Source organism: Phlebotomus papatasi, chromosome 3 (assembly GCF_024763615.1).
Source record: "Phlebotomus papatasi isolate M1 chromosome 3, Ppap_2.1, whole genome shotgun sequence".
NCBI classification, from domain to species: domain Eukaryota; kingdom Metazoa; phylum Arthropoda; class Insecta; order Diptera; family Psychodidae; genus Phlebotomus; species Phlebotomus papatasi.
The window spans coordinates 17525892-17548180 of NC_077224.1; the positions used below are offsets into that span (position 1 = coordinate 17525892).

The 22289-nt window shown below is 34.7% G+C and overlaps 1 protein-coding gene across 1 annotated transcript in view; it reads left to right on the plus strand.

The window, feature by feature from the left end:
- The window catches only part of LOC129807907 (leucine-rich repeat-containing protein 24), a 209886-nt gene that overhangs the window by 181982 nt on the left and 5615 nt on the right, over positions 1-22289 (plus strand). Inside the window, exons 4-5 of the mRNA XM_055857505.1 lie at positions 21136-21226; positions 21289-22022. Of these exons, the coding sequence (XP_055713480.1) occupies positions 21205-21226; positions 21289-22022 (756 nt within the window). The 5' untranslated portion in view covers positions 21136-21204. The remainder of the gene's footprint in view (positions 1-21135; positions 21227-21288; positions 22023-22289) is intronic.

Here is a 22289-nt window from a genome sequence, read left to right on the forward strand (position 1 = left end):
TGGAATTATTAACCTTCAATCTCCTCTATTTTCTGTCTCTATCTCTTTTCTTGCTGGAAAATTTTCAGCTAAAACATTTAGCTGGTGGATAAAATAGAACCATGAACCATCATCTGGCGACATTTAACTCACGTTCAGTACGCGCCAGACAAAAAAGCCCAATATCACCCAAAAAGCTTCCCACAACCCATAATCCTAAAATATTCCACCAAAATGAGCTTTCAGTAGCTCCCAATGCTTGAGTGTCTTCTTGAGACATGGTGGAAAATTCATAAATCTTCGCAGTGAAAATTAATATTTTAATATTGAATATTTTATAATGGAAATTATGTTGAAAAGCTTTTCTTGAGTATCACATTGACTCCTATTTGCGGAAAATATCTCATATATACGTTGTCGTAAAAGAAAATGACCGAAACTTTGTCAATAACGTTTTTCTTTCCAATTAGATATTCTTCTCTATTTTCATCAAGAATAAAAGGTTCAGGCAAAGAGTTAAAATGAGTTTAAGGACAACCTCTAATGCGTTTATCGTCGTCTCAACTCTGATTTCCATCCCCTGGCTATATTATGAAAAAATAACTGTTTAAATGCTATACAAATACCCTGGATAATGTTGACTTATGGGGGGGGGCTCGTCAAAGACCAGATGTCGATATCTCTTACCGTTTGGTCTCTAGCCGTCTCGCAAATTAGAATAAAAGTGAATTATATAACTGTTCTCTCTTTGATTTCGATCAGTAAAATGTAAAAGAAATATTCCTATCATATAATTTTCTGGGGTATTTTTCGCTTGATGTACAAAAGAACTCCAAGAGATTTGCGGTTTTGTAATGCCATAAGGGAAAGGTGTCTATGTCTAGTCTAGATACCTTTCGACATTGCTGCTTCGTCAAGAAAGCATTATTTTCTGTGTAAGAGAATGTAAGCCTCAGAATGTAAGCTATTTTCAATTCTGAGGCGTCACGGAACCTGCACCTATGACTCAGTCTAGACAGTCTAGACCAGAAGGATTTTCCGAAGATGCCATTTAAAATATTGCCTTTAAGACCATTTTACTACGAAAGTGGTATACATATATAATTAGAAATGAGTGAAAAACTCAGAAAATATGGAAGTGGAAGATTTAAAATAAAATCATTAGGGTAAAGTGGTACAAGTTGGACAGTGGTACAAGTTGGACAATGGTCAAGACAATGGTACAATTTGGACAGGGCTTTTTGTCTTGATAAATTTAGAACTTCATTTTTATTTGTATATTTTTAATGCTCAAGTTTTATAATTTGGTTCCTTGTGCTTTAAAACAAATTTTGTACTGTATTTATCAAGAAAAAAGCCATGTCCAACTTGTACCGGCGAATTGTCCAACTTATAACACTAATTCCAAATTATATCACTTTACCCTACTCCCATACTTCTGGACCATAATGACTTTATCACAGAATATTTTGGTGGGATTTTTTTTTTAAAGTTCTAGGGTAAAGTGAGACAAGTTGGACAGGGATATTTTCTTGATAAATACAGACCTAATTTTTTTAAGCGCAACGAATCAAATTATAAAACTAAAGCATTAAAAATACACAAAAATTTACCAAGAAAAAAACCCTATCCAATTTGTACCACTTTACCCTACTTTTGAGAATTCTCTTGTGAAAAAGCAATACCAATACAGTATCTTCATGTAAAGTTCAATTCTATAATATCAATACGAATCCCAATAATTTTATAAAGGATACGAAATACGAAACTAAGGAAACTAAATAGTCAAATATGACAATCAAGATCAACGACAGAAATCTAAGTCTCAATCCCATACTTCATTAGTATTTTGAATTTGAAAATATATTCAGGAGTTTTATATTTATTGGGATTAAGTGGAATTGCATTTTACTGCATTGCATTTAAATGCAGTGGGATTTGTATTTCCATTAGTAGTATTGTAAATTATTGTGTAAAATGACGATCCCAATACACATCTTCATGAAAAATTCAGTTCGACATTATACCAACGAATCCCAAAAGCATTTAAAAGGATAACGAATATGAAACAAATTGCCTATAGAAGACAAAGACGGTCAGCGAAGAAATCTCTGCCATCAATCTTTTGTTTTATTACTAAATTTAGAATTCTTTTAAATGCTTTAAGGATAACTGAGACTAGGTGAAATTGGTAAAAATGCATTTTATTATGGGGTACTGTAGTGGGATTGGTATTACTTGTTCTGTTTTTCTGAATTCTGTTGGGAGAAAGAAGTGCCAATACAATTAGGATAACAATTAGGAACAATGAAAGAACACAATTAGAATTAATGCTAGAAATCTAGGCCATCATCCTCCTACTTTATTACTAAATTTAGAATTGTGAATAATTTTAAATGCTTTTAAGATAATTGGAACTAAACGCAATTACATTTTTCCGTGAGATACTGCATTGGGATTGGTAATTCTAGTCCTGGGTTTGTGAATTCTGTTACAAAATAATAATCTCAATAGAGTATCTTCATGTAAAATTTAATCTGACATTAAGCCAATGAATCCCAAAATCATTTAAAAGGATACGAAATATGAAAAATAGTTAAGGAGTTTTTTTTATCCTACACTGTGAGAGAAATCCGAAATTGAAATAACATTCCGGGAAAGTTAATTTTACCCTGCATTATTGATCTGAAATCGGTGTAAATATTACCCTTTTTAGATGTATTGGAGGTTAAAGTTACCCTTTTTCATGTTATTTTTACCCTTAAAAAGGTGTAAAATTAACATTAAAAAATGTTGATATATTTTTACACCTAAAAAGTGTTAAAGTTACGAGGAAAAAAAGTTAATCGCACTCCCGTTTTTTCTCAGTATGGAACTGAATTTTATCAGAATACTGTTGTGGGATTGGTATGTCCAATTCCGTCGAATTTCAATTAATCAATCTTGCTTCATTTTCTTATTTTGTTATTAAATTTTTAATTTATAATTCTTTGAATGCTTTGAGATTATTAAGACTCTGTTGAATAGAATTTTACCGTGTGATAATGTATTAGGATTGGTATTTGCAATTACATTTTTGTGAATTCGGTTGTGAAACAACAATCCTAAATGCAATATTTAAGTGCAAAAGCAATCCCAAGAGTTTTTTTTATTGAAAATATTATTTCGTTGTAAACGAAGGTACTCTTCACTCAATGCATCAAGAGGTATTTATTAATTTTTGTATAACTTCCGAAGTGTTGGAAGTGCAAAGAATGCTCCATATAATTATAAATAAAAGTGATAAAAGTAATTATTTAAATTTTTACCTTTTTTACTCCTAATATCTCTCCCTTACTCAAAATATTACTCGAGATAATACAGAGCTATAGGGGAATGTAGGCATGGTTCGCACAGAGTGAACCTTCAAACGATGCGAATTTTCTCTTTGTTTGCAAAGAGCTAACCTACCATTTCTCATCTCGTTTCATAAGCCTAATAATGATCTGTCTTATGGCTAAGAAATGACGAACTAGTTGCAAAGAGCAACAGAGGAAATTCGCGTTGTTTGAAGGTTCACTCTGTGCGAACCATGCCAACACTCCCCTAAATGGGCGTTTTGATTATTTTTGTAAGACTCTTAAGGGACTTATTAATCAATTTGATAATGTATTGTATCAGTTGAGAGAGAAAAAATAATTTTTAAAAAATGTTAATCAGTGAAAGCCTTCAAAATGTTATCATCTGGCTGCCTTCTAAATACCCTCGGTTTCTATCTACTACCGTTTGCTCCGTAGAGTCGTAATTGAACACTACGTAATATTTTTTGTTTTGATTGCAAATTGCAAGTTGATAGTTCATTTTAAAAGACCTCTCGTAGGAGTGGGTAGGTTAAATTGTTCAAAAAGTGGTCTTCTACAATACCCTAAGTCGTTATCTCAAACCGTTTAACCTCTAGAAATTATCCCCTGGATGGTATGGCTATGGTGAATTCTGGAAATTTCTAGAACACACAAATTCATAAATTTCTTCCCCAACAGAACTTCTTTCAGAAAAAAAGGAATAATGATTGGACGAACACTCTGCTTTTTCTTCGAGTTTGAACAATAAATTGTCTGAAACTCATTTAAATTTTTATCTATTTTTAGACTGATTGAGTTTCTGTAAAATCCAAACAATAAAAAGAAAATTTTGAAGGAGAAAAACTTCGCAGAGATATTGACTTCCAATAGAACCATTTAATTATAATCCCGTGGATGGGAAATTCATCTCTCGATGGAATTATTCAAAGTTTCCCAATTGATATGGTGAAAGAAACAAAAAAAAAGATTGAAAGCTCAAAATCCTTTAGGGATTCTCCCATAAGCTCCTCCAAATCCTGTCCAATGTTTGGCCAAAAATATTAAAGCACGAGTCTGCGTCTTTTCACGTTCTTCTTCCTTTTTTGCGTATAAGTCCTTTCCCGATCATATATTTGGATCACCCACCCTTTAGGAAAATCCCTGAAAAATAACCAAATCATGTCACTGTAAATGTTCGTCATCAATAGGTGATTTTAGAATGTGAATTTATATGAGTTTGTTCGTCGTGGGCAACGTAAGAAGAATTTGTCTTCCTAAATGGTCTCCCTGGGAGGGCTTCTTATACCCTTCTATAACCTCCCCAACCATTGAATTTTCATGAACCTTTTGGGTGTGGGCAGAAGGGTTTGCTCCTTTAAGCACCCTCCTTGATCTCTTCTTTCATTCAACATTCGCATAATAGAATATAGGCTCATAAAATGTAGAGTGGAATAAATTCTGCACACCCAAGAACATTTTTTCTTCTTCTATTGTATGTATCCATGTTTGAGGGGTCTATAGCAAATAAAAAAGGGGAGAACCACATACAATCCTATGGAAAAAATATGGTTTTCCAACCGACCATCCTTCTCCCGGAAAATGTGACTAAATTGGCCGGACGATGGTTTTTTTCTACACTTTTCTCGCCCTCAAGCATCCACAAGAGTGTCAAGGATGGGATTCTTAGGGGTCTTGGGGATATCCACCACCTACTCAATTTTTTTTTGGGAGGACGGGGAGAACACATTATGTACATATCCTGAATTCAAGAGAAATTTGCTTAGGTGAGGGGTGTGTGCTTGAATGAAAATCAGTTTAGCATGAGATGAAAAATCCCCAACATAGGGAAAAATGGTAATATTGCGTTTTTATTCACAATACACAATAATTTATGTTGCGATATATTTTTTTCTTATATTAGATATTTACTTTTTATGTCACATTTTTGTCATCGCGTCTGTTGATGGGATGTGTCTCACACTTGAAAACATCAACCCCTTTCGAAAAGCTCTTGAAAAGAATACTTTATGGCCTTTACAGACCTGAAGCATTAGTCGAGAGTTACCTCAATGTAATTGAAATACTAATAAAATTACATTTCTATAAATTTTTCATTATATCGTCGCTCGACTTAAGCCATAGCTGAGTTTGGGGCCCTATTTGGGGTTGATACCTAATTCCCTAGACACACTTACGAATTAAGCAGAGAGACGGCTTAACGTATTTACAATCAAAATAATGATTTGATTAAATTCCCATCAGTTTCCCAATAACCAAGCCCTTTTTCGGCTTAAGCCGAGAGACAGATTTGCCAGATTTGTTAGGCCTTCTCTCGGCTTAAGTTGTAAGTGTGTCTAAGGCATTAGCATGGCTTGACTTCTCCAATTTCTTTTCAGACTAAATTTTTCACAAAACATTGACTGTAAGATTGGATATTAAGGGCAAATGATATATACATTTAATTTTGAAAAACTATTAAAATTGTTATTTCGAATTTCGGCACCTTCAAGAATTGTGCTAAGCCTCCAGTCTGAAAACCGTATAGGGCATTACTGCTTAAGTTGAGAGACGGCTAAGTGGGAAACTTACGATTTACAAAAATTTCGGAAGTTTGCAGGGGGAATTCACAAACATTTAAGATATTTTTTTTCATTGTAACGATTAGGAGAGCTAATATCGTCTTATGTAATCATGCTGGATTTCAAAAACGAGTCCTTTGACGGTTATCAAAGCGTCGTCGGTTAACGAAATCTGGGGAATAATATAATGTTTCACTATGAGAGTTATTTGACGTCAAGATGACTTTGAAATTACGTGCAAATATAGATGGCAGATTTCACGAAATTTCACTGTAGTCTCCATCTACAATAGGCGAAAAAACGTGAAATTTTATGAAATTTGCCATCTATACGTGCAAACGACTGAAAATAACACATTAAATGAGCACTTTCAATGTTTTGCAGTGCTACACTCAGTTTTCAAATGACAAACAAGATTGCAAATAAATTGCAAGAAGGAGCCACCTACCCACATTAACTTTTTAAACGTGTTTTAAGTAAAACCTGAACCTTTTATTCAGATTGTACTTGCTTATCCATGAAATCCAAGGAGTTACCCAACCATTCTTACCACTTTTTTCTGATTGCGATTGCTTTTTTGTAATATTCAGGGTCTATGCTCCTTCAGCAACCAAGTGATTCTGAGTTTTTGGAGCAGTTAATCATGAGTTCACTATCAGAGATACTTAGAATGCGGTAATCAACCCTCTGAGTTGAAACCTTGGGGTTTACAGTAGCATTTTCCAAATGTAAGGTAAAATTCCCTCACTCAACCAGGTTTTTCAATATTTTATGGGTTCGATGGTTAATTTCTATAAAATTGTCACCAATTGTCACTGATTTGTATTATGTATGCAATAATTATCCTATTAATATAAGATCATTCGCTAAATATTATAGCAAATATAATATAAATAAATTGAATAAGAAAATCTGCCGATCGAGACGAGGAACCAGTCGAGCGAGGGCACTTTACCTTACTTTTACCTTATTACTATAGACTTTAACCAATCCCCTGGAAAGTTGCCTGTAATTTGAAGCCACTTTCTCATACTTCGATTTAAATTTATATAAGATTTATTTTGGACTCGCGACCGTTCCGCTAAATATCTAAAAATTGAGAAGTTTTTCCATATTATAAGATCCCTTCCTGAGTCGAGTGATAAAATATACTAAATTTTTGTTTAAATACATTTTTTCCTCGGAGCACTGTGAGCTGAGTTCGAGATCAATTTAGGGAATTGGCTTCAAATAGCTCCATATAAAAAGTCAACTTGCCACGTGCTTGACTTTGACGATTTTAAGTACATCCTGTCATGATTTTCCATAAAATTAAACGATTGACAATGTAGATTCCTTCCGGCAGTATTTCTAGACGATTATCTATTTTTTAACTTCTTCTAACTTGCCATTGAAACTTAAATTATAAAATAAGAAAAAATACATTATTTTATAATTATTTACCATAACTTTTATATTTATAAATTGACCATTGCAAACTTTATAAATGTGCAAACCCCGTATTTGTTTCTCAAATGACGTAACTTCAAAATATAACTGGGTTAAAATAAGTTAGTTGCACGTATTTGACCATTTTGAGTAAGTTTTACAAATGTGTTAAGAGACTTTTTACCGATGAAAAATGCTCAACTTTGGAAAAACAATTATTTTTGATATGAAATAAAATGAGTTATTTTTTTTTAATACATAAATAACATTGATGGATTACAAACAACTCATTAGCAATATAAAAAATTTTAAGAACTTAGTTTTTCTAATTTTTTTCCACTTGGTTTCTCGAACATAGATTTGTCAAGAAACTTATGACCGACATTATATATTACTAATTGAGTTATGATTAATGTTCTCAATATAATTCTACCCATAACCAACTGTTCAGTATATAATTACGAGTGATTTCTGGACCGTTTCTTTTAGTACATAAATCAGTAATTTTTGAGTCGGCGACTGGGGATTTCGGAGTAATTATACCTTCAAAATTACTTACACTAATCGGTATTTTAGTACCAATTTTCCGTAATATGACACTCTGTCGACCCTGACAACTATCAAATAACTCTCTTTGGCAGACAGAGTATGAGACATCTGACGGTAATTTTCCTTTTGGGTGTTACTTGGGTAACCAATCTGCCAGTCTATCTCTTGCTTCAAAATTGATCTCATTGAAAGAAATGATTATAAAATTCACAGGAACTTTTTCAAATTAAAAATTGAATAATTGGTTTTTCATTCCTTTCGGAATGGAAATCTCTATGCAATGCTGCTTCAACATTTCCTTTTGGTTTAAACAAACGAATGAGGAAGGGTTATTTTTCATCGAATTGCAATACGTTTTCTTTCTTCGTCTTCAAGTTACGGTGACAAACTTATTTACAAGAAGGGAAACTTTTATAGGGCTTTCGAATGGAAGCTCGCAATGGAGGTAATTTGCGCGTTCAAAACTTTCTCAACTTTCTTAGGTGGCGCGACACATAAATTATTTATCAATTAGTTTGGTGAGGGATGAGTTTTGGTTCCTTGATGCAAAAAATAAAAAAAGAGGAAGTCCTTCTGGAAGAATTAGAGTAATTTCTTTTCAAGAATGTCCCGCATATTTTGATCCTGGTTGAAAATGGGAAAATGATTCAGTGAAAAGTACATCCCTATTCCCATTCTCCTCCATCTGCTTGTTTTCACTCATTGGATGTTAATTTACTTGACCCATTGTGAGGGATCTTGAAGTTTTTGTCTGGGGCTGCTATACGGAAACGTGATGTGCTTGAAATTGTGATATTGATTAAGGAGTCTATTTTAGGGGTTGTGAAGCATTGAGCGGGAGAGTGTATGCTAAGATATAGGGGTGGAAGCTATATGTGCATGTTTACATAATTAGTACTTGCTCTGTTTGGCACAATTTTAATTACATCATCTTGTATCTGGGAGGAAATAGCATGAGAGAGAGTATAAGGTATAGTTTTGAAAGTATATAGAATTGCATGGGGTTCACATTACTATAAATGGTGTTATAACAATGCTGGGCCGAGGCAACAAATACGGTGAAATGTTGCTACAAAATCGGAATAGATGGTGAGACCGGCTTTAATATGCAAATGAGTTGTGCTACATACCATTTTACATACACCACAAAGCTTTCAGAACCATGAGAGGCCCCAACATGAATCCCTGAGCCTTTTTTTTTTGGGGGGAGTGTCAGGAGGAGGGTGGATTGGGAGTGTGGTGGATGAGTCTGATCCCATTCTCAACCAACCATGAGTTTCTCTGGGTATACTGGGAGTTGGGATTAACTATTTAACCATCATCGCAGGTACTCCTAAAGCCATGGGAAAAAATCACACCAACCAAAAGTTCGTCCTTTTTTTTCTCGCATTTTCCAAGCCCCGGGAAAAAGGCACAAATATCCCACGGGAATCACTTTCATATACCCTTCCGACATTTTGTGGTGCTGTTTTTCATGGGTTTCACCCATCCAAAATGGATGGTGCTATTCTCCAAAAACAGATAAAAGTCTTTCTTACACATCACATCATTTGGTAAACAACAAATTTCATAATCATTTATTCAAATTTACCACATAACTTTGTGATTTTCTCAACTGACTACGAGTTTTTCGCTAAATAGAGCGAAAAGCACAAACACAGCATTGTATCCTTAATTTTAAGAAGATTCGGAATTAGAAAAATATTATTTGGGGGAGCGTTAAAAATTAAATTAAAACAAAGTCCTAGGGTGGAATGATAACTTTTCGACACTATCGAATCGATAGTATCGATAAATCTATATCTGTTAGATAAAGTGAATGTCGACTTTAGCCGCATTCTTTGGCCATTCATTCTGACATTTTTAAAAGAATGAGACTGATGATAAACACTTATATTAGTTACAGGAAGTGCAGCTATCGTTTAAAGTTTTCAGGATCATCAGTCGGTAGTATCGAAAATAAGTTTTCATGCCACCCCTGATATTTTTCTTCATGACGTTTGCAGAGCTGCAGGTCAAACTGTTAGAAATTATAATTCCAGGTTCTGAGCCGACCCCCCCATAAATCGACCTCTGTGTCTTTGTATTGAAGCATCTCTGAAAAAATCACAATTCTGCAGAGAAATTCTGTAATGATATGGCAATGTCATATGATAAATTTTTGTGTTAAATTTCAGGACAGGACAACAACAAAGCATCATAATACTCAAACGACTATTTGACTATTTTAATCAAAAAAAAAGTTTTAAAAATGTTTTTAAAATATTTTTAAACTTCTAAAATTCAATTATTGTGCCTAAAACCCTTATTTTTTCTCTTATTGTATTTCTAATTTTTTATAATAAAAATCGACATATCTGTCATCTCAGTCAACAATTGTCGGATAGCGAATATCAACCAAATATATTCTACAAAAATGTAACAATTTACTACTGAAGAGAAATTTAAGAAATATGAAGTATTATAAAACACTAAAGCTTTTAAAAAGTTTTCTTCTTCAATATAAGAAAATATCGTAAAATTGGATAATTATGAGTTAAGGAACGTACGTCACTTTATTTCTTTTTTTTCGGTGAAGAAATCCGTCAAAAGTTACAATGTTCTGATGCAACATTCTCTCTGGAAATCAGTAATAATGGTGCTATTCCACTGAAAAATTAATAATGTTTTTTTTTAGAATTTTACTCTTCTCAAACGCTTCTGCATTATCGACTTTTCTTTGTGTTGGTCCCTGACTGTATTATTTTCTCCAATCCTCTCACCGTTTTTTAAAACCATTAACAGTCGGGATATCCACTTCTACTTTTGGATTTTCCATCCAAAAGTAGATCTTCAAAAATTCGAAAATCTATTTTAAGATCCAAAAAAGAGACTTTCTTACTTCTTGATAATTCAGCAAGGTGGCTGAGATACATCCTGTTCGAATTTCGAAGTGCTCAAGTGTCAAAATGTAACGATCTCCACATTTTTGTGAGGAAAAAACAGAAAACGACGCTTATACTGTTCTCGTCCCATTATTTAATCACTCCATAATCACTGAATAACTCTTGTGCCATCTTTGTAGTGTCATATTTGATCAATTTTCCCCACCTTGTTCGAAAATTTAGTATGAAAACTCGAAATTGAATTTGAATTCTTCGAACATCAACGACTTTTTGTGCAAATAGAGTTCTATTTACCTTTTGTCCAAGACACTATTGGAGAATTAAAATCTACTTGCGTTTACACCATTTACACGCATTTTATGTACAATCACTTGAAGGGAGTAAAGTGCTTAAAAACATGAAAAAGCTAAATCTTTCTCCTAAACATTTTTTAGTACATGACTGATCTCATGTGCTTCTGTATTATCGACTTTTCTTTGTGTTACTTTCTTGTCTTGACTCCTTTACTCTGTCCTGATCGTATTTAGGAACCACAAAACTGTGTAGTGAGATGTATTTGCTCATCTTCAAACTTTGTATTTTATTTAAATTCCGGACTGTAATTTTTTGAAGAAACATCATCTGTTGTATATTTGTTTTTAAAATTCAATAAAACAATTAACCTATATTAAAAATACTTCATTAAAATATGAAAATCAGTCATATATTTAATTATAATACAATTTATTGTCAATTATTACACAAAAAGCGTGCCGATAAAAACAATGAAATATAAATAGCTGTGAAAATATTGGAAATAAAAATATTTTTATTATATATCGCTTGGTATGTAATTGAGAAAAATAAGTGGCAATAATTAATTTAAATTCACTAATTAACAGATCTATTTTTCAATGTAAAAGAATAATTAAAATTGACGAGATAGAATTAAAATTTGTTAAGGCAAAAGATCATATTTGATTTATGGAATATAAATGCTCCTGCATAATCGTTTTTCTCGTTGCTTTTCCCAATTTCAACGACAATGACAATAATAAATATAATGAACTATACTTGAAAAAAAGTATTTGTATTTTATGGAAATGATATGAATTCTAGTGGAAATTCAGTATAATTTTGACAATGGATTCTTCAAAATTTTATTAAAAAAGAGGAAAAGGAAAAAAAATTTTTCATTGGGAATAGTTGAATACGACTTTTGAAACTATTTTAATAAAAATAGTTTCCCGCTCTCAAGGGTCCTTGGCAGCTTATTTCACTTTTCGAAAGAAGTGCTTGAGGAAAGTTGTAAAGGAAAAGTTCCATGGAAACCAAGAGTAATTTATTGTAAAATTGCAGTTCAATAAACCAAAATTATTTCATTGAATTTCTATCATCATTTTCTCCATCATTCTTTGGAAAAGCCACAGTGTGAGTGAAAGTTTTTCCAACTAGTGAGGAGCTTTTCAAACTTCTCTCGCAATCTGAAGGGCATTCATTTCCCATTTTCCAACCAAGTCAAGAGGATAAAATCCATTTGGAAGTTGCGTATGTTTGTCTCAGAGTCACGCAAAAAGCTAATCAATTGTGAAATGGAGACACAATTTTTCACTTTACGCACTCGGAAAACTCGAAAAACTGAAAGGGTTGGTTTGAAAGCAAACTTTTGCGATGAGTTTTCCCGCATTGCCACTCATTCGTTAAGATCCATTTCGAAATTCCATCAATTTATTTGTCAATTTGCGTAAATAATTGTGTGAAAAATATATTATTCCATCAACTGTTGAATTTATCTATTTGCATGTTCAGCCCATTTATTATTCATTGTATATGCAATCACAGGATATCGCTATCGAATTTTAACCATATTCACATTTAGGTTAAATTTCACTAACTAATCCACTGGAATTGTGGCTTTTCCTGCAAATTCCACTAGACGTCAAAGAAGAATTTATTTCAGGGACTGATTTAGGCATTTTGCTAAAGGTGTGTTTTGAGGAAAATTTAGGCCATGTCACTTCCACCAGAGATTATCGTTTGTTTTTTGGTGAATATGTCACAGTGAAGATAAGTTTTGCTAGATGTTGACATTTCTGTCATCATTTCCCTCTTGATACTAAGCAAGATATTTTCAATCTCCTTTTGGGCTTCTCAGAAACCATATTCCTGACAATTTTCCTTAGTTCATCAGAGTTAATATTTATTTCAAATTAAATTTGCAAACAGCTGGGAAAACATTTTGTTCACATTGTCAGAAAAATGACATCAAAGCGACATTTGCAATATCATGTCTTTATTGTACTGCATTGTGTTGTATGTGTACAGAGGATCATCTCACGGAGCAGTGCTTAAAATCATTTGTGCGAAAACTGTTTTCTTTTTACCTCTAATACTGAATGTTCTGCATTCATAAACAATAAATATTCCTTAATTGAATTTTGAAAGTTTAAAGAAATATAATTCATGGTAGAGGAAATTTTTGAACGCTGAAGAGCATGTGAAAACATTTCTAAGAGAATTACTTACCATACTTGTCCTAAAATGGTTTAAGTCAAATAAGAATGTGACACTGTAAAATTAAAGATTTCTTTTCCTTAACCTTTCCGATTTAAGTGGTTTCTTCGGTTGAGATTTACACTGTACTGATTAGAAGGTATATCAGAGAGAACTTACGTAAAAACCCGTTGGAAGTTCGAAAATTTAAACCAACAAATTGCACGAAAGTGAATAAGTTCATGAAAATACATTTATTTTAATCAAATTAAAATTCCACAGAACTACATAAGAATTTATGTTTTTGTAGCAAACGGTCACGCACTATGTTTACGATTAACCCTCTAACGGCTAAGACCGCCTCCAGGCGGTCTTCACAAAAATCACATTTACAGCGAAAATAAAGGTTTTATTTATTTAAAAGTGCTATATTGTCCTCGGTAATAGTCTTATAAACATCTCTTGAAAGTTTGAACTCATTTTGACTCTTAGTTTTGCTGCTATTCCCAGTTTTGTTGGACAGGTCAGAGAAAAAGCAACAAAAAATATTTGTGCAAAAAAACTCATTTCCAATTTCCATAAAAATACCGATTTAAAGTTATCTGACTAAAATAAACTTATTTTTTACTGAAAGATATGTCATTCTACTTTGTATGCTTTATTTAAAAAAAATTGAAAAAACTAAAAATGTGAATTTTAGAAGCAAAAAGAGTTTCAATTTTTTTTTTATATTTTCTCACCTAGCGCCTAAACTAAAAGAGATAATGAAGAATGGATGGTTTTTTCGACTTTATTGGATCATAATTATCCTAGAAAACATTGTTTTAGGACTTTTTTTTCGCATATTAAAGAAAACACCTTTAGAGGGTTAAAATGTCAAAAATACCGAAATTTCGAAATAGACGAATAACCAGCGCTAAAGCGACGAATATGTGAACTGGAATTTTAGACTTCCAGTCGACTTTCAAATTGGCTTTAGAGTGGCTTTGTCCGTTCGAAAGGTTATTACTGAACAAAACCATTATGGAGTAATGGGTAATAATTCACTAGAAAGCATCATCTAAAGGAGGGCTATTTTTTTCGAAACCTCCACTTCGAAATAAAAATCCCCCACTGAGCACAAACGCTACAATAAAAATGAAACCATACGATATATATATTTTTTAAATTACTATACTAAGTCCTGTGGTAGGACATCTGTGATATGGAAGATAGCTGCCCTATCTTGTGTTCTTTTCGAAGTTTCCGCTACCAGTAGGAGAATTCTAGTGTATGACAGTTTGGTATAAATCTTTATTCTCAATTTTTATAGGCTAGATATTCTCTAGAATCAGCCTGAGTCTATTTGGGCCCTTTAGCCTACTTCTAAACCAGGGTATTTTAAAAATGCACCCCAATATACTGCGCATCGGTGAGTCTCGGAAAATCTCTCTTTGGGGTTTGTGTCTGAATAAAATATCTCAGTTAGCTGTTATAATTCTCCTATTTGTGTCCCGACTAAAATAGAAAGTCCGGCAGACTGGAAGGTATCCTGAGCTTTCGAAAAGTGTTACTTTTGTGCGCCAGAAGATAGGCAGGGTTAACTAAAAGAATGCTTATTGGGATATATTGTGCGCCTGATGGCAGGCAAAATGACACTTGACAAGAAGCTCAATACGATATTTTTATTTCGAAAGGGCAATTTCGAATTAGAAGTCCCCCCTAAATGCTGCTTTACGGTTCGTTCCTAAGATAAACTGTTCCTACTTAGGAGGAGCTAAGCTGTTATAATTTTCCCCAGTGTGTCTTAGCTAAAATATAAAAGAAATCTGGCAGATTATCTATTTTATTTTGAAACATTTCGAAGGTGATAGAGTAGGCCTGATAGAGCACTTCATTAACAAAAATTATTATCCTAACTAGTAATGCCGCGTACTTATAATGTTCTTAAGAACTTTTTCCATATTTCTTAATAAAATTCCCTTTATGAATGTTTTAAAAATCCATTATAACACTTTTAAAAGGCACATATTATTTTTTTATCATGAACTTTTCCATTCACTTTTTCAATGTTTTATGGTAACTTATGTTGAACTATTGGAAAAAGCTTACATACGCCATTTGAATGTGAAAAGAGGTGATTTCCCAAAAGTGAATGACTCAAAATGGCTCAGGAATGAGGTGGGAAGAAGTCATTTGGTCGTGAATTTGAAAATTTTCTCTTTAGAAATGGCATAGCTCCCTGTCGTCATTTTACCTTTCTTCATTCAAAAAAAGGTGGGTTCAATACCCTTGGGTCTTATTCGTGTCAAATTTCCGGAACATACATGTCAAGCTGCTGGAGGAGAGTCTTTGGTGGTTTGGCATGTAAGTGTGTCAATGGAGTAATTCGGTATGAGGAAAAACCACACTGTCGACGTGGAGATGTAAGAAAGCTCTCCAGTATGGCATTTACTTCGGGATTTTCTCATCCGTTGGCAACAACTATGAGCTGATGGTGCTAAAGAGGTTTGAGGAATTGAGCCAGAGAGCTTTCAGATTTCAAGACATCCTCTGGTCGAAAACCCCATCTTTCGTGTGGTGTTTGTGGGAAAAGTACTCCCCGCAAGAAAAGGCTCCAACATGAGAGAAATTCCCTTTGAAAAACTTCAAGAGTGTCTTTTGTATTATAAGAAAAACATTTGGGTGATGCTTGTAAACTTTTATACCAACGAATATTTTCTATGTCAACATTTTATTCCTCCCCAAAGAAACTTGATGTCTTTTGGGGCCTTTTCCCCATGCACTCTCCCATTCAGCCTACCTTTGTCAAGGCAGTTGGGATGGCTGGAAATGAAGAAAATTCCTCACTCTGCAAATTTCATAATGAAAATCATGGAAAGAATGCCAGATATTGAGTCATCCATGGGTGCAGAAAAAAAGCGCGTCGTGATGGAAGCTCCAACACCGAAGGGAGAGATAAAAGAAGACATTTCTCTCTCCCTTTGGAGCTTTCCTCGGATGAAATACTGCATGTACATATTTTTATTAAAGGGACACCCTCGTATGTCACGCACATATGTTGCAAGCATCCCCCAAAAAACTGCTCTACCAAACAACACTATTAGATGGACTTTCTTTTTGCTGATTCGTGACCCAGACTCTCGGCCAGGCGACTCACTGTCTCGTCCACTCTACTTTGCCATAATATATCGGAAGCATAATTGATTATGTCCTTTCTCCACATTTGGGTTGGGCTGTGAAAGAAAAATTTCTGGCCTGTTAGATAAAACCAAAAATAATAAACTAAAAGCTCTCGTATATGTGTCCACTAAATGTCCTGTGTGTGTCCTAAATATTGTTGATCCGTTTGAAATGCCGATATTTTGATATTGTTCTTTCACATGTCTTTTTGGACAAGGGATCTTATTCTGAGAAAATTTTAAAGTGACTGACTTTGAGGTCAAACGGTAAGAGATATAGGCTGCTTCGCTTGATAATCATGGGCATTGAGAAATGATTCTTTGATACTCGTCAGCAGGCTTCAACTAAGAATAGAATTTCTTCCTAACCAGGGTGAGAGGTTTACATAGGGTAAGATATACGGCCGCTGTCGGCTTACTCTTGCCAAACTCAACGGGAATTCTATATAAAATTCTAGCTGCAAACCGTTTAATACATAACCCTTACCTTCAGTGACAACTTTCCCGAATTGAAAGTTCCCTCCAGTTGAGCTTTTTTCTATACCGATTCGAAGGTATATCACAGAGAACTTTCCTACAAATCCGTTAAAAGTTCGAAAATTTAAAAATTCAGCCATCGTGAAATTCCACAAATTTACACGAAAAGTGTCAAGAATACCAAAAATTCGAAATAGAAGAACAGCCAGCGAATACGGAAATTTGAACTTGAGATTTTCGGTTGATCTTCGAATAGGTTCCGCTTGGCTTTGGAATGGCTTTATCTCTTCGAAATGTTACTTACTGAATAGAACCAATAACGATTATAACTAACTTTTCAAACAATATGTATACTTTCTGGTTTTGGCCTGACTCTAGGGCCCGACATAGTCCACATCAACGACTCATCGGAGGATGATTCTGCTTCGTCTTTACGAAGCATGGGACCTAAGGGAAAGTGCCCAGTTTTAAAATAAATTGGGAAGTCACACTTATAGGCTCTAAACACTGAAGAAATTTATGTCCATATTCTTTCCGTACAGAAGTAGATCTTGAAAAATTCGAAAATCTATTTGAAGATCCAAAAAAGAGACTTTCTTACTTTTAGATAATTCCGCAAGGTGGCTGAGATACATCCTGTTCGAATTTTGAAGTGCTTAAGTGTCAATATGTGACGGTCTTCACATTTTTGTGAGGAAAAAACTGAACAACAACGATTACTGTTCTTGTCCCATTATGCAATCACCCTATAATCACTGAGTAACTCTTTTGCCAGCTTTTTAGTGTGATATTTGATAAATTTTCCCCAACTTGTTCGAAAATTTAGTATGAAAATTCGAAATTGAATTTGAATTCTTCGAACTTCAACGACTTTTTGTGCAAATAGAGTTCCATTTACCTTTCATCCAAGACACTATTGGAGAATCAAAATCTACTTGTGATCGGGCTCATTGAAGCAAATTCCTTACCCTTGTATAGGAAAAACTCTTCAATACAGACATAAATTTCTCTAGTGTGTAGACGCCCTTATTCAAAAAAAAAGAAAAAATAGTCATTATTAAGCTCGGGACCGTACTAAGCATGAGCACTTTGCCATACTTCCTTTTTTGATGGAGAACACAAGTTTGTCGGGGGGTGTAGTGTTACTCTGACTCCTCTCAAACAAAATTTTCTTAGTAGTTTACTTACTTAATTACTTACTTAGGTGGCTGCAGCGTCCCTTTAAAGGTTCACTCTTGGGTCCACTACATTTCGAAAAGCCATTGAAATTATGAGACGCTCAGAGCAGAAGTGGACTGTTTCAATAGGGAAATGCATGCAAAGGAGACCACTTCTGCTCTGAGCGTCTCATATGTAGTTAACTAGGTATCCGAGATTATTAGAGAACTGGGCTAAACCTTTAGTCTGAAACCGTCTTTAGTCTCAAGTCTGAAGCCGACCTTAGTCTCAAACAGTCTCTCCGCTAATCAATTTCATCTGGTCCTGAAAATAATGAACTAAATAGATACTTCACCTCTAATGCAGCGACTCTTCCTGTAATATTCCCACCATTGCCTCCTGAAGCATGAGAGATTATCGGATTTCAATATATATTGCCCCAGAACATGACATATACCACTGCACGTGTACAGTCCAACGCAAAGAAGACACTCTTTCTGTACAGAAGTAGATCTTAAAAAAATCGAAAATCTATTTGAAGATCAAAAAAGAGACTTTCTTAGTTCTTGATAATTCCGCAAGGTGGCGGAAGTTACATCCTGTTCGAATTTCGAAGTGCTCAATTGTCAAAATGTGACGGTCTTCACATTGTTATGAGGAAAAAAACAGAACAACAGCGTTTACTGTTCTTGCTTCAGTATTTAATCACTCCAAAATCACTGAGTAACTATTTTGCCAGCTTTTTAGTGTGATATTTGATAAATTTTTCCCATTTTGTTAGAAAATATAGTATGAAAATTCGAAATTGAATTTGAATTATTCGAACTTCAACAACTTTTTGTGGAAAGAGAGTTCCATTTACCTTTTATCCAAGACACTATTGGAGAATCAAAATCTACTTCTGTTTGGGCTCATTGAGGTGTCCTTGGCCTTGCTGTTGTCTCGCACTAACCCCTTCCAGTCCTGCCGACTCTCCATTAGCTCGTTCCAGAAATGTAACATAAGTCGCTGTCGAAAAGTCCGTCCTATAGGAGGCACCTTGCGAGTTTTCGTAACAATATTGCTTTTACTGGGAGGAGTTGTTTGCTGCTTGCCCAATCCAGCCGCAGGTTAGCCTCAGGTTCGCGACTTCCCGCTGGCGTTGGTTACCCGATCTTCTATCACTAGCCTGAGTGTACCGGGGCCTATCAGGCATCTACTCCGCTTGAGGAAAATAGGCTATATGTTGCATTACCCCCCCCCCCCATTGATAGCCCTTCTTAGTCGGTTTTTTTTTTTAAATCGTAAAGTCTATGTTCAAAGATTTTTCAGGCTGGGTTGTTCTTCTCCTTGCGACTAGAAGACCAGCCCATCGAAATCTGAAGTAGCCTATTTGCTTGAAGAAGTTTATCACTCATTAGGGATCATGAACACAGGTCCCAGAAACGCCTTCTTTACAAGCAAGGCTTAACTCGGCTAGTGATGCGGAAGGTTCTGTTTTATATTTTTTCAAATTAACTTTTTAAATTAATGATTTGTTATTTTCGTGAAGAACCTTATGACATAGGATTTTGATCAAAATTGATCTCAAGATAGACCTTGGTAAATGTGTTGGGTAAGAGGGTAACAAAAAACAAAAACAGGGCTAAAATCCTGTCTTAAAGTCTTCCTTTCAAACGCATCCAGGCTCTTTAATATTGTATATAAAAGGACTCACATTGCAGATGAATATTTAAGGATATCGTAAAGATCAAAGCACATAGTGCTTTGACAAAAGTACTTTATATTTTTTCTGCTCTGAAAGGATAGGAAAGGATGAAAGGATGTCCTAAGGAGTAATCAGTACAAATTCATCTCCTTCCTACGCTTGCTACGTCAGTTTTTTTTCAGTAGATTACTAACCTCTAAACCAGATACTACAAAAGCCAACGTAAAATGATCAGAAGCTAAAACCTGCATCTCTCTTATAGTATTAAACTTGAACTTCGATTGATCCCATTGGTTATGTTAGACGGTATCGTATCCCAATACTTCTTTGAAGTTCGGTTGCAACTATGACGAACTCTTGGGCAAAGTTCTACAATCAAGATCGTTTTACAAGGCAACGTTATTTTTTACGTTCGTAAAGTCGGTTAGATCAATACCGTGACCGATCTACGATCAAACCTCAAAACATACAAAATTTAGTCGTGACATTGCTACGAAGTTTAATACGGGCTTCAGACCTAAGACTTAGCCATATGACTTAACTGCTATAATTCCTTATCAATCACAATTTTTTTTGGAAAAACTCAACTTAGGATTGGATTATCAAAGATAAGTGACATATAGATTCTCAAAAGACAATAAAATTGCTCACTATTCAGGATTTTGATAGCTTTGGGAACTGGGCTAAACCTCTAGTCTGAAGACCGCCTAAGGCGCTCCAGAACTAAGTTTTAAGTAATACATATTTCCAACAGATAAAATTTAAATTCGACTATTTATAGAAGCCGTAATGCCTACAAAATAGTATCATTTTATTCTGCTAATTGACAACTACCCTTATATTTAGTTCTGCCGTGGTAAATCCTTACCCCGGTATCATAAGGATATACCTCTGAAAATCAATTTCTCTCAATAAAATAAAAGTCTAAAAAACAATTCTTCACAATTTATTTTAATATTTGAATTACTTACTGGTCGTTTACTTAATACCGGTACAAAACTTTCCTATAATGACAAACCCTTCCATTCGTATTCAACATAACTTCTTTGGTAAATTCCTATTTACTTCACAAATAATTCCTCATTTACTGAATACTTAAGTTGAACAGCCATGTATAATTCACCTGATTGAACCTTTGAACAAAACTTATGAATAAATGAACTGAATGAATGAAAGGATGGATGAGACCTCTTCGAAAACCTTTCCATATATGCTATTTATGGGCATTTTGACTCACTATCTTCTCGGTGGGACGAGAAAGTGTCCATCGAATGGCTCCATTTTATCGTATGGGTGGAATTTTTGGTCAAATTAATTTGTCGTAGAGTTCGAAGAGTTACTACCTCTTCTCCCAAGTGCAAATGAGGGTGAATTTTGGGAAGGTGTCTAACCTTTTGAGGTACTTCTGAAGGTATCTGAAATTTGTCCTTTTAATTGCAGACACGTGAAGCAGTTTTGGGTGAGTCTTCGACTAATAAGGAGAATGTGGGAAGATGATTGAATTGAAAAATGGACATCTATTACTTAGCAGGTGAGTTACCCCTCAAATGCAATTTTAAATAAAACAGAAGGTGATTTGAGTGGATTTTGCAGCTATTCTCGTGGTGGTGACACAGTGTTTATGTGACGATTGGACGTCTAGTTGTCCTCCAAAGTGCATCTGTAAGTGGATAAATGGGAAGAAGTCGGCACAGTGCAATGCTCTTGAGCTCACAAGTATTCCAACGCAGCTGAGTACAGAAGTCCAAGTGCTGGCACTCAATGAAAATCACATTGGGAATCTCAATAGGGATGAGTTTACATCGCGTGGATTGGTCAATTTGCAGAGAATCTACGTGAAGGCATCCCATGTGAGGCATTTGCATCGAGACACTTTCCGGGATCTCAAGATTCTTGTGGAAATTGATCTGAGTGGGAATGAGATTGAGTCACTGGAGCGTGAAACTTTTGCTGGGAATGACCGTTTAAGGTTACTCTACCTCTACGGCAATCCGCTAAGGCGACTCGTAGCCAACCAATTTCCACCGCTTCCGCATCTTCGAAGTCTCGATTTGCACGATTGTCGACTAGATTATGTGGCATCGACAGCGTTTAAGAATGTCGCTCTAGTGGAATTCTTGAGTCTTAAGAATAATTTGCTAGAGACCTTACCTGCCGATGTTTTCTTCCATATGAAGAACCTGAAAACCCTAACACTGGATGAGAATCCATGGAACTGTGACTGCAGGTTGAGGCATTTTCGCAATTGGTACCTTCAGCATTATTCTCATGGGAACAGCCTAACCTGCAAGCGCCCATTCACCTTCTCAGGACGAATATGGGAACAGGTTAGTACAGTATACCCTATTCCAATTTGCTTGCTTTTTAACATAAAAATTTATCTTCATTGAAACCTTGACTTGCAATAACCAAACCATAAAGATCCCCTGCAATATCCCTAAGTCAACCAGAGTCTACTTTATTCGATACATAAGTTACTGGTTACGGTAAGGTAATTGAATTTGGAACCTGATTTTGGAAATTTGAGAATTTTCATGAAAAAGGTCTTCGTGAATTTCAAAGTGTTAAATGTTGATTTTAAATCTCTTAGAAAC